At 38.9% G+C, this 13,460-nt stretch overlaps 1 protein-coding gene across 5 annotated transcripts in view; it reads right to left on the reverse strand.

Annotated features, from left to right (window-relative positions):
* Nucleotides 1–1,903: 1,903 nt before the first annotated feature.
* ZNF654 (zinc finger protein 654) overlaps nt 1,904–13,460 on the reverse strand; it is a 38,322-nt gene continuing 26,765 nt past the window's right edge. For all 5 annotated transcript variants that reach the window (XM_061342578.1, XM_061342574.1, XM_061342577.1 and 2 more), the window contains 3 exons: nt 10,171–10,312; nt 6,199–8,512; nt 1,904–5,804 (listed from right to left, as the gene is read on the reverse strand). In XM_061342578.1, coding sequence (XP_061198562.1) covers nt 5,797–5,804; nt 6,199–8,512; nt 10,171–10,312 — 2,464 coding nt within the window. In that variant the 3' untranslated portion in view covers nt 1,904–5,796. The remainder of the gene's footprint in view (nt 5,805–6,198; nt 8,513–10,170; nt 10,313–13,460) is intronic.

Consider the following 13,460-nt stretch of genomic DNA (forward strand, 5'->3'; position numbering starts at 1 on the left):
CTCTGTGGGAAGCAAGTGCTGCAGCAGGCTCCTTGGCAGGACCTGTGCACCCATGAAGAGAGGAGCCTAAGTCTGGAGTAGGTTTGCTGGTAGGACTGGTGACCCCACAGGGAACCCACATTGGAGCAGTCTGTTCCATGGGACCCATGCTGAAGCAGTTTGTGAAGAACTGTAGACTATGGGAAGGATTCACACTAGAGAAGTTCATGGAGGACTGTGTTCTGTGGAAGGGGTCCATGCTGGAGCAGGGGAGTGTGAGGGGTCCCCCTCTAAGGAGGAAGGAGCAGCAGAGACAATGTGCTTGTACATACACTGCCACTTTGATAACCATTTTGCCTGCAACATGCATATACCATAGTACCAGGGATCTGAGAATCCTTACCCTTATGGCCAAACTTAACTTGCTTCAGCCAGGGCCTTGTCAAAATCACACAAACTAAAAAATAAAGGTAAGATTGAAGTTACACCAACACCAAAAATAACCATTCAGATTTGGGCAGAAAACAGTTTAAAAACTGCTGTCAAAGAACACCATGGATTTAGAGACTGTAAGCAATAAAAACTAAATAATCCAGCATTTTGGTAACAGTATTGAACCTTTGGAAGCCAGCTAAAAAGCAATTGCACTGTCTTTATCTCTGGACTACAAGCATTCAATCAAGGAAACTAAACAAAGCAACAGAGAACAACTGTATCACACCAGAGGTTGCTATCTCTAGTAGCAGCAGCATCAGAATCAACATTAAGCTCATCAAGTGCAAAAACAGCAGCTCAGCTCTCTGTACTAGTGCCAGCACATCTTCCTTAAGAGATTCAGGACGTATTTGGTACTTGTAACACAAGCCCACTGAGGAACTTCAACTCTTTTATGATGGAGAAAGAAGACAACCACCTAGAAACAGCGGTACCTTAAAACTGCTGCATCAAGACTCATCTATAGCCCTAAATTGGGCTTTTGGGCCCTCCAAACAACAGTTCAGGAGTGGCTAACAGCCCTGCATTTTGAAGCCATTGCTCCCAGGGATAAACACCACCCAAGTCATTAAAAGGGACATGGCTCTGCTGATTTTCTTTAAGTAGCACATACATATTTCCTTGCAAGATTTATTCCTTTCAACCCCTATTACCTTCACCCCTGCCCTGCCAGCCTTATGCTCCTCCCCATATACATGTTACAAAACAGTGGATGCCCACTTTCTCACCAGGTCTATCTTCTCGGGCCTGTCCTGCTCTGAGATCCCAGGTGAGCAGATTTCCATTTCCCACTGCAGTCCGGCTGATTCCCTTTATTGGGAGAGCACATCATCCAAATGATAACTCTATGCGTGTTAACCAGAGGTAAATACACTAATGACAAAGTCTGTATAAGTGCATGTGACTATTTAATCCATCTTAAATTGCCAGTGTTTTGAAGATGCTCAGAAGCAGGCTTGAGGGCTGGACTGCATGGTGTCTAAGGTTCAGATCCGATGGAAGCTTTTATCCACAGGTGTGCTCTTCATGCATCTCAGACCAAAGACCGAAAGAGCTATCCCCTCTCCCTCATGCACAGGCATGCTTCTCTCTTCAGCACTTATCTGTAACAATGCCTTTTTGAGGACTTCCTGAACTAAGAGGTCCCAAATTTATGAGAGCAAGTAGTTAATTAGCTAGAGGAAACAAAAAGGGAAGCAAGGCAGGGAAAGCGAGACAGGAAATCAAAGAGTTCTGGTTCAATTTCCTTGGCATTCCTGGATCCACTGCACTAGATTTAGTCTATTCAGATCCAAACGCCCACACCTGGTCACCTGGCACATCAACATGTGGCAGCTTGACACAGATGCTGAGCAGCAATCATATACCAAACATAACACCATAAACACTGCAGCAGTATTTTCAGTGATTCCCCAAAAGACAAAATCCATTTCTATCAACAACAAAGACAATGTTTTATTGAACAAATCTATGTACAGTACAAAAAAGTCTCTCAAATGAAACACTACTGTTGATTTATTGCAGTTTGATGGCTCAGTTTTAATTTGTACTCTTATATAAAATGCAAAGTAAAATAATTTAACATTCAACAAGGAAGCACAAATTTCCTTTCTTGCTGAACCTGTAACAGCGTTTACAAATTAAGAGTCCCAAAAATGCATACGTTGCATTTAATCAGAAAGGTGTTATACAGTACCAAATAAATTAAGAAAATAGTAACACTACCACCCCCTTTCAGTCTTTTTGTCCATAGCACTGGTGTTAAAACAGTAAAAGAAACGAGTACAGCTGAACCTTCCAGGTGATATTAAAATCACAAAGTTTAATGTTATAAATTATCCAAACTATACAATTTATAGAGTTTTAATGAATATGGCTAAATAACCAAAGTACCAGTGACCTTTCCCCACAGATATGACCACTTTCAAGCTATTTTCAGGACTTCTGTTTTGTTGTGAAAGGTGCCTATCAAGCGGCAGCTCTTTGAAAATCAGAACTTACATGACCTTTACATTGAACTGCGATCGGGTTAGAGTAGACAGTCTTAAAAGGAAAGTCTAAATCCAAGTTACAGCCACATGGAGGAATGTTATTAGAATAGAGTTATCAGCAATGAAATGCACAGTCTTGGATCCAACAAAGCTCCTAAGCTCATGTGTAACTTGAGGCAGCTTTAAGAGATCTGCATTCTTATGTTACACATGTACTTCCGTATTTATTGAATCAAAGTGACATCTTGAAGAAGTATTTCCAATGCTTAATGCCTGCTTAAAACAAACCCTTTCTATTTTAGATTTGGAACCTTTTTCAGTTCTAGAGGTTTCAGGCTTAATGTAGGGTAATACTCAGCATACTAAAGAACTGTTAAAAAGCATGTAGAGTTATCACCCACACGCTACAAGTATCTCTTTGCTCATAATTAAGGTTGCTTAATACTGCAACTATCTGAGAATACCAGCAGGTATCAGAGAGTAGTTTGTATGAAATGCAATGTCTTTTGAAGTAAAAGATCATTACTTAAAACAAAAACGTTACCACCCACTTGCTACTTGAAGTCAATTCAGTGTATTTCTGATAGGTGTTAGGTGATGCTGATGCCCACCTACAGAAGAGTTCAGTGTTCCAGTTCTCCAAAGCGTACATACTGAACACATAGCATAAACAAATGGTGGTGTCCAAGAAAAGCATCTTTGAACAAAAATTAGTTTAATGCAGGTACAAAAAATTATGGTCACAGTTTATGCATGTACATAGATGCATATATCTACACACTTAAAAGAAAATACAAGTCTCAAATCATGGTTTTAAAGCATCTTCAAACACATGGAGCTCCAGGAAAAGGCAAAAAAGCACCAAAGATTAAAGGTACATTGAAAAGACTTTATACAAATATGTTTGTAATAGCTATTCTCTGTGTTTTCAGATTCTTCAAACTGTAATACTTTAAAATTAACCTTTTTTTTCCTCCATTTCAAATATATTTAAGCAAATTTAACTAAATTAACAATGTTAAGCAAAGAAAGGGGAGCCTGGGAACATTCAATATAACTGGGTCCTTAAAAATTAATTGGAAGCAAAAATAAAAGTGAAAGTGCATTTGACTGATAAGGTCCCCATTAATTTTAAGTTTTAAAAACTTTTAAAGTATTTATACATGTAAATACATAGAGTGTGCGTATATACGTATATATAATGAATGATGCATTTAAATCAGGTTTTTTGCAACTGCAAAAATAATTCTTTGGTGCCTCAAATGTCACACAAATCTCAAAAGTGGGCCAGTCATCAGTATTAATGTAATGCACACATACCTGTGATCATAATTTTATAACCTTGTATGTTAATCCAACTCAAAGTTAAGGCAAGAATGTTCTACAATTCAGAAGAGTATTCTTTTGAATTTGCATTCTTTTTGCCTCCCAGGAGGGGAAAAGGAAGCAGAATTAATGCAAATATCTGTTTAATTTCACAGAGGATTATTAGCAGAGGCATTACTGAACTATTAAGCTCCAGAACTACTTAACAGCCTATTTTACAATGAAACTCTTAGGTTCGCAAGTGTGAGCCATTGCTACAATGAACAGATCTTTTATGTACCTCTTGATTTTTTGCTCATTAGATTTTATATATCTGTTGATTTAAGCAAGTTGATTATCTTATTATGCCATACAAGCGTGGTGATGAACTATTTGGTAAGCAAATCAGCTGAGCAGGAGTAGTTGGTTTTGGCTGTCCTACATTGCTGTGATGACTGCCAGTACACACCAGGTTTTACCACTACGCTTTCTGTGCCTACAGTCACATTAATTTGCAGTTACCCGCACAGAACAGGATCCCAAATGAAACCTTTTCAGGTGGCAAGACAGCGTAAGATAAATTAAATCAACACAGTAATTAGACAACGTGCGTATTTGCCACACCTCTGGTTGGGGTGGAAAGACCAACAACTGCAACTGCACCTTTTTGGTTTCCAAATGTCCTGTATTTCAATGTTACACACAGAGCTGAGTGAGTCAAATTTCCTGTCTTCACATTCTGATTGGTTCTATGAATAGTGAATTTGGGATAAAGTGCTTAACAGTTAAGCCTAACTCCTTCACTTTCTTCTGGGAAAGGCTATATTTTCAAGAGATGCTATTAGATAGGGTCATAACGTCTTAAGGTTGAGTCAGTATGTGTTTTCACCCTTCCTCTAGACAGTAAATAATTAGTTACAGTACTGAGTTGCAATCTACCACTATTAAGCAGTATCACATGTGAAACAGGCTCTTCCTGATCTTTTCCAACTGGACATGTGCTCTGCTTTTGCCTGCCCCTTCCCCACCGCCCTTTTTAAAACAGGAAGCCATCTCTTTCTGGTCATACAAACAGCTGAAGAACCTCCATATTTGCATGAAGTTTAACTCTGCTCTGTAATGCAGGCTTAACCCCCTTCACATTCTGTATCTGTTTCAATCATCTTCTGTTGACATCCACACATGTGCATGTACTGCTTGTATTAAGTCTTCCTACACCTACAACAGATGTTTTACAGGACACTCTTTAACACACACCTTTACCATAGCCTTGCAAAGGGCCTCTCTTGCAGGCATCTGATTTCCTCTGTGCACAACTTTCCCGTTTAGTATCATGTTAATTGACTTTTCCTTGCAGACTCTGTACTTCAAGATTTTGGCTATTCGGGCATTCCATCCATCTTAGATTCCTTTCTACATTCCTTTTTTTGGATTCTGAGTGTAAGTTTGTTAAATAAGCTCCGTACTTTTGAGCAGATAATGGAATCACACACTCAAACTTTGAAAAGAGAATGCATGGTTCTTGTACACATTTCTTATCCATAGTATACTAATGTAACACTTTCTTGAATGACTTCTTCCCAGTTCTGTGGATGGATACCCTTGAACCACACATTTTCCAACTAAAGCAGCTTTGGGAATCGGCTGATTTTACTTCCAGAAGGCAATTAACACCTCTGCTTTCTTTGCCTGCTCAACTGTATGCCTTATTTTCCTTAAACCTTCATGCTAGAAAGACTGTACCACTAGGCTTCAATCATGCATTTGGAATGAATGTGGCTTTTCGGATAACTGGTACTTTGGGGACTTTGTAGCAACCTTTCTGGATTAAAGACCTGCAGAGCTCCTATTATTCCTATGTGAGTTCTGTTTAGAAAATGTGCTTTGTCTTTATCAAGGTCATATTTTTCTTCAGTAATTTGAGACTGCTTTATGATTAAGGCCAACTGGGAAACAAACTGATGCTTCTTCATGTAGTGTTTTCTTACACCACTCCTCATTTGATGCATTTTCCCACAACATCGAATCAGGCACCTGTAAAAAACAAAAGAGTGCACCGGGATGAAAATGAAGACTAACCCATGTAAATCATTCCTTAATCTAGAACGCTGCTTATGTTCTTCAACATGTTTAGTTTCAAACTTGCAAGGAAAGACAGACTGAATTAGTCCATTCTGTTTTACGAGAAGCCTTTTCCACTAGAGTTACCAAACAGTTCTCACTACCCCTTTCTTATTCTAAACAGCATGTTCAATCTGAACTTCCAATTTAGCAGTGTTCCTATATAACTGTCTAAGTGCTGGCATACTACAATTGCTTGGAGTTACGCCTGTCTTATCTATTCCATCAGTTTGCCTATTTTCAAAGACCATTTTCGGGTTGGGATTTACCTCCAGACCAACCAACCCAGAAGGAATGGAAGACTTACTTTCGTCATCTGAATCGAATCCAAAGAGCGTCTGACACTTCTTTTGTGCAAGGTGAGCCTCAAGTGCTTCTGAGTTACAGTAGATGGTCAAGCAGTTGCCACATCTAAATCTTTCTGTTGATTTGCTACAAATTTTATCTTGTTCAGAATAAGCATCTACTTCATCAGCCAAAAGTTTTCTACGTTTTGGCATGCTAATGTAGCGTTCATCAAGGTAACTTGGAGGCAATGGTCTAACATACGGCTTTGTTAAGATGACACCATATGAAGTATTCTCTGTTGTTGGATTTGGTTTAGAAGGTAAATGCGAGGCAGCAGTATTATTTTGTGGTGTATCAGTACAATTCTGTAACACTGGTAACACTGACCCATTTTCTGTCCTTGTTTCATCTGCCACTCTGTCCAAAGTTATTTCTGATGACTTGGATGATGTCTGATCTACGTCGCTGTGCCCATTGACGAGTTGGTCACTACCAGCATTACAGTTTTCAGAATTTGGCTGCAACACAGATGTCTTTTGGTCTGTCAAACTTAAAACTGTAGTGCCACCCTCAGACGAACTTTCATTTCCATTATGAATTACATTATTTGCCTTCTTCTCAACACTTTGAATGTATGTCTTTGGTTCTGTAGAATCCTTCCTTGACTTCCAAGTTGGAATTGGTAAATCGACAGTTTCTTTTTCATTAACGGATTCATCATCATCTTGGAAGCCACAAAGTTCTGAAGGATCATCTGAAGACTCTTTTTCGCTTGCATCTTCAGAACATTCTGGTGTTTTATTTAGATAATGCTGAGCCTCGTGTTCGTACAGCAAAGGGAGCTCCTCAAACAGCTCACAGCACTCTGCAAAATTGCACTGCGCTTTAAAAACACTGTGACTTTTTGTATGCTCGGCAAGCTCAGTTGACAGCTTAAATCTCTGGTTACAATTAAAGTGTAAACAAAAGTAAACATTTGGATACACGTGTCTCTTCAGGTGGTCTATAAAATGTTGGGAATCAGCAAATTTTCTCTGACAGAAACGGCATTTTCCTTTATTCCACTTCATTATATGCTGCTGCACCTTCAAATCAGTTGGATGACTTTTTCTCGCGTGTTTATTGAGGAATCTTATCTTTTTAAACACTCTAGCACAACCATTAGCAGGGCACTTAAAGCTTCCTTCCTCATCCATAGCATCAACATCTTTTTGAGAACAGAAAGCTCCATTCACTTTATGCAGGATAGGTGACTCTTTACTGGAGCTGTCATCGTCTTCAGGCAAACTTTCTGTACTTAAAGCATCAGGAACATTATTAAAACAGCTGTCACTACTGTTTTCAGTAGCATCATCCTGGTCACTTAGATGGTTTCCCACCGCAAGTACCTGTTCCGTGTTCTGCTCCTCCACTTGGACTATTTGGTCAGCACTTGGTGCTCTTGCAGTCTCTGGTTCATCATCTTTGGAACCATCCAAATTCCCATTTTCAAGAGAGGGAGTGCCATCAGAACATTCTACTTCATTAAGAACAGAAGCCCGCCGACCAGCCTCAATAACTGCAGCAAGATGTTGCCTTTCTATCTTCCTGACGTGATTCTTCAAGTGCTTCAGCATAAGTCCTTTTTGCCTGAACTTTCTGGTGCAAAGTACACAGGAAAAACTGCCCTTTTTTTGGTGAGCTTGTGCATGTTTTACAATGTGACCACCAAGAAACTCCTTGTTGCATATCACACAGCGGTGCCTTGGTACAGTTTGATCTAATGTTTCAGATGCCTCAAGAGCTTCGTCGTTCTTTTTGGCATTACCTTTGGACTGGGCTTCAGAGACGTCTTCCAGGTCAAGCTCACCATTGCTAACATCTGTTAAACAGGCACGCTCGTCACCCAGAGCCCTATACTCCGTTATCTTCTCTGTATTCGCAGTAGAGTTTTCCAGTGTATTTTCACTTAGGCTAACGAAGGCTTTATCCCCCAACAATGCTAAACAATTCTGCTTGATCATCAAGAAATTCCAAAACTCGGGATCAAAAAACAAACCTTTTTTCAAAATTGGAAGCAGTTCAAAACGCACACGGTTTTGAACAGAACTAGTGCACTCATTGTATTCTTCATCTGCACATTTATATAAATGTTCAACAGTGTAGTAAGATTCCAAGGTGCGCTCAAGAAAAAAGATTGAAAGAGCACAAATTCTGAGGATCTCTAAGTCATTTGGCAGAAAATGAGCAATTGCTTTATAAATAAGACTTTTCATGGTGGGATCTTCACGGAGGTCCAACTGTAGGGCACAACCACATATCTCAACGCATATCTGAAGACCATCATCACCAACCTGCGGAAAGGAAATCACAGTATACATAATTATAGAGTATGCAAATGGTGTTTTCCTTATGGGCTTACAGAACTCTACAGCTTCAACGTAAAACAAAGGAATCAGACTCACAGGGGGAAAAAGAGAGCTAGTATAAACAATGCCCAAACCTCAACTTCCCATGTATTTGTATTAATCTACGTTCAAAAGAGCAGTTCAGAAAGCATCCTGCTAGCATATTTCACCTAAAAGCATGTACATTTTAGAATAATGTTCAAACAAGTCTGTAAAATACAGGTACAGCAATGACCCAAACTAACATCTAGTTTGCACTGAAAGCTATGTAGTTACTATCAGCAAAGTTTCAGATGCTTTTGCCACGTGCAGCACTGTAATTAAAAGACAATTAATTATTTAGGGATATAAAACAAGACTGCAGCAAATCACGTAATACTGTTCTAGCAGTATCCTGTCTACACCTTCATTGCCTAGGCTATTCCACACTATCATGGACAGTTACTCTGTATTTTGTCCCTGTTTTAACTTGCACTGCATAAAAATAGAAGCTATATAATATTGCCTTCAATTTTGAACAATAACCACCACAGAAGCCTTAACAACCCATGGCCAAGCATTCTAAAAGGCTTAAGTCTTCAGAGTGACTATCCTTTCACTGAGCAGAATCCCTATTCCACACTTAAGGCTGCAGGCCCTTCCATTCAAATGGATGATCAGAAATATACTGCCCAACAGGCAGCAGATTAATGTAAAAGGTGTTTCAGGAAGTTTAAAAATTAATACCCACCTACATTTAAAGGTGCATTAACAAATACACACAATACTCCATATGTAGTAGGTTATTAAAAATATATATTCACTCAGATGAGAATACAAATAAAAGTTATTCATTTCACCACAAGTGTCTTAGAATACATACTGAGATCACAATCTTGAACAGTAACATTTCATGTAGAACCATACAGAAGTCCCCGTGATCAAATACTTCATAATTCACTTAGGGCACAGAATATGCAGGACCTCTGTGCAGTCAGGGTAATGATAAAAGCCACATCTGGAAATAACTTGCACACCTGTGTGCAAAGCATTGCACGTGACATCTTTTGCACATGTTTGTATGGGACAGCGTAAGCCTAACACCTGAAGCATGAAACACATCACGCTTTTCTGAAGCAAAATTATGTCTTCTGTTTTAGCCTAGCTTTTCCTTTGTTACATTAAGCATTTCTTCAGATTTGGTTAGAACTGGTGGAAGGATGCGAAACTTAATGAGGGTGAAAGGCAGATGAAATGGCATCATGCAAGTCCTATTTCCTTAAGGAGGAAGGCTAAAAATCCACAAAACCAGTGAATTTTTCACATTTATTCCATATGATTATTAATTTCTCCCTTTATTTCTAAGGAATGACATTCCTCAAATTTACTACAGCAAAACCAAAAAAACTTAGAATTCAAGAAAAAAAACCACACAGAACAGATCAAGGGCAATCATAATATTGATATGCATTCTGGAATTGGACAGATTTTGAAGAGGATAGTGTGCTCTTCCCTACCCTCTCTTACCTTTGCACAAAAAGTGGCCATTACACAACATAAACATCACTCCTCTTGAGCTACAAAAAGAATGGGGGATAGGGTAAAAACAAAGAACCAAAACTTACTTCATCCTTAATGACTTTCATGAAAGGGAAAATTACTCTGACATTGGTTGCAATTCTTAAAAGCTGGTAGCACTGGTCGACAAATACTTGTTTTGATGGGTTTGATTTAAGCTGCAGTTTGCTCCAAATGAAGATCAGGTCCCTATAAGTACAGAACAAAATAGTTCATAGTTAGATGGAGTTTTAGAACTCTATCACTAAGCATGATGCATTACTAAAAGGAACTATTTGCATATTCAGTAACTAAAACTATATTTGAGGGTGTAATACCAAACTGATTAACATCACAACTGTACACAATGTGCACAATGGAAAATGCAACTTAATTACTTTGTTAAAGCATTCAGGGTATCTGCTATCACTGAGCCAATTAAATATTCAACAGAATATTAATGTATTCAGCTTAGTATCAGAGAACTGCATAATAAAATCAGATGCTGCAGCATCTAGCCCTTAACACCACAGGCAATAAACATCAGCCTGAACAGCAAGCTCTGTGTGCTCTCGGGATTAAGTTACTTTCAGTGCAAGGATAAGGAGTCCTTCAAGAAAATGAGTGTTTGAATGTGGAAAATGGGAACATTGTAGAAAGCTAGTTTCTGATACAGTCCATTGACAGGAAATATTGATGTTCTCCAATTGTGCATATTACAACACGATTTTCTTCTCTTAATGCTGTCATCACTGCTCTTTCTAGCCAAAAGCAGTTACATGAAGGCATCAGTTTCTACAGCTATTCATGTATCTCTCTGATCTTCAGTCAAACAGCATTTCTGACTGATAAGAGGAAACATAAGAATAGATTGCTAGACCCTGCAGCAGAGCTCCTGCACAGGTAATGTGTTTAGTCTATAAAATACAGCTAATTGAAATTTACAGCCTGTAAGTTCTATGTACTTTAATTCAGAGATTTGGAAAAGGCAATTGGACTTCACTTTCAGTTGTAAGAAAATTTGCCAGCACGAAGATCTTACATGGGAGTAGATACAGTCAGGACTAGGCAGAAATCCTACCATAACATTACAATGGAAACAGGGGACCAGTCGACTTTGATTTTCTGAAGGAAGACACTTCTTTATTCCACCAGCCTCCTCCCTCAGAAAACACAAACCCAGTTACTATTTAGCTGATCTTCCAGAGCCTCTAGTCTATGTCAGATACAAATCAGACAAACCTTTTGAGACTGAGCTTGTCTAGCGAGGTGAGTGCCAGCATGAAGGGAAGTGACAGACTGCCTGTGACAAAGCACCAACTTCGCTTTGACATTTAGGACAGCTCTGCAATTCTGCCTGACATTTAAGGGCTAGACAAAAGAAAATCATTGTTTTCTTTCAATCAGAACCCAAGGAAACTGAAGTCAAAACAGAGATCAAGCTTACATGGGAAAACTGTGAAAAGGAGTTCTGTAAGCAGCTCTACCCACAAAAACATGTATCAGCCTTAGAGGTGTTCTAAAGATACTGGCCTTTTCCAGGCTGAAATTGAAACGCCTGAAGTCTTTGCAAACTTCATATACAAGTTTGAAACTTCCTGCACCAAACCATTCAAAAGATTCAGTTAAAGCCTCAAGCTGAAGCACAAAAGAAAGAATTGAGCATTTTTACTGTTAAAGTTACCAAAATTAAATAACTTATCCTCTGCTTTGCCTCACGCCATTTCAGAGCAGCCCATTTCAACACTAATCCCAGAGAAAGTGAGAAAAACCAGATTATTCTTCTGAGAGATTAGTGGTTAAAATGGCTTGCCATGTGTTCAGGCAAGTTGGTACAACAAAACAGCTGAAAAAGGAATGGAGAAAACAGAAGCAACAGCTTTGGGGTGAAGAGCAAGCTGTTAATTCAGTTTAACCACCACGTGATTACACCTTGATGTGAAACAGAAGTCAGCAGCATTTGATGTATTATTTCTGTGGCACTGACCACAACACAGATAAGAAACTTGAGATAATGTAGGCAGGGGCAGTTTTGTATTTGCTTATTATGGCACAGTAATACAGTACTTAATGACGTTTACTTCTTGGATGGTCTAACTTAGTTCACATTGAGCCCTCTGCTTAAACTATCATAGACACACGTTGGGGCAATTTAAATTGTTACTGTGAGACCTCAGAACTCCATAACTCTTTACCAGAGGCAACCAGCCTGGTACCCCCCTACAAGATGCCACAACAATTGTGTGCCTCCATCAGCAATACAAAAGAACAGTTAGGTCCGCTCTGCCTTAGCTAGATCTAAACCCTTTACTACTGTTGACAAGAAGAAAGTCTATCTTTCCTTGGTTATAGATTAGCACACTCCACCAAAATGTTATCCAGGTCACAAAAATTACCTAAATGCAAAAGGCTTAAACATGTGGAAAAAATCCTTGACTTAGTGAATTTACTAATTAGGAAGCACTTGAAAACAGACAAAACAGCACTTAAAAATTGCCTGACAAAGAAGGCAAAGCCATTTTGCTACGCTTATTCCATCAAAATCTTGGCTGTCTTCCTGAAGAGACACCACTATACTGATACTAGAAAGTCTTTCCTCACTGGACTCTTCACTTAACAATACCTTACAAACCAATTTCTCTAGTCAAATCAAGCCCAGCTTGCTTTGTGATTCATTTGTCAGTGGGCTTTCACTTCAGGAAAGTAGTTCTGATCATAGTTTATTCTTAGCATCAGTGAAAACAGGGATTGTTTTGTGACAGAGCTGCTTAAAGTTAATCTTCCTCTGAGATAATATGGAGCTAATGGTTTCACCTTGAAGACTTCAGAGAGGTTGCTTCACACGAAGTGGTAACAAATATCTGCTATTTACATCTTCCTGCCTATTCTGATATTTATCTTTGCTAGTAGTGGTTGCCACTAGATGTCTGCTACATCTGCAAAGTCCTCAATTCCAGACAAGGCAAGATGATTTATGCTGTGCTAGGTTAAAATCTTCTACATGATGTGGATTAATTTAACCTGGCTCCTACTTCTTGAAATATTTGAATTACAACATAGACATGCCTTCACAAGCTTTGCTCCACATTACATTATCTAGTAAGCAGTACGCAGATTCTCTGGTTGGGTTTGCAATTGTTAAGGCTCAGCATCTGTAAAGAATGAACTAGCTGTTTTAGTTGCCCAGACATAACTGCTCTGAACTCTTTCAAAGATCCTCAAGTTCCGTATTTTGAACCTAAAATCAAAATACTAAGGAGATCCCAAAATGGTTTCCCTGATAAACAGGTATCAAACAGTACTTTAGTCTCTTCTGGAATTTAATTTCTGACATCCGCTTTGCCAGAACAAAAGGACA

The sequence above is a fragment of the Neopsephotus bourkii genome, unplaced genomic scaffold (genome assembly GCF_033783945.1).
Source record: "Neopsephotus bourkii isolate Nb327-2 ecotype Australia unplaced genomic scaffold, CSIRO-AGI_Nbou_v1 NB_1797, whole genome shotgun sequence".
Taxonomy (NCBI): domain Eukaryota; kingdom Metazoa; phylum Chordata; class Aves; order Psittaciformes; family Psittacidae; genus Neopsephotus; species Neopsephotus bourkii.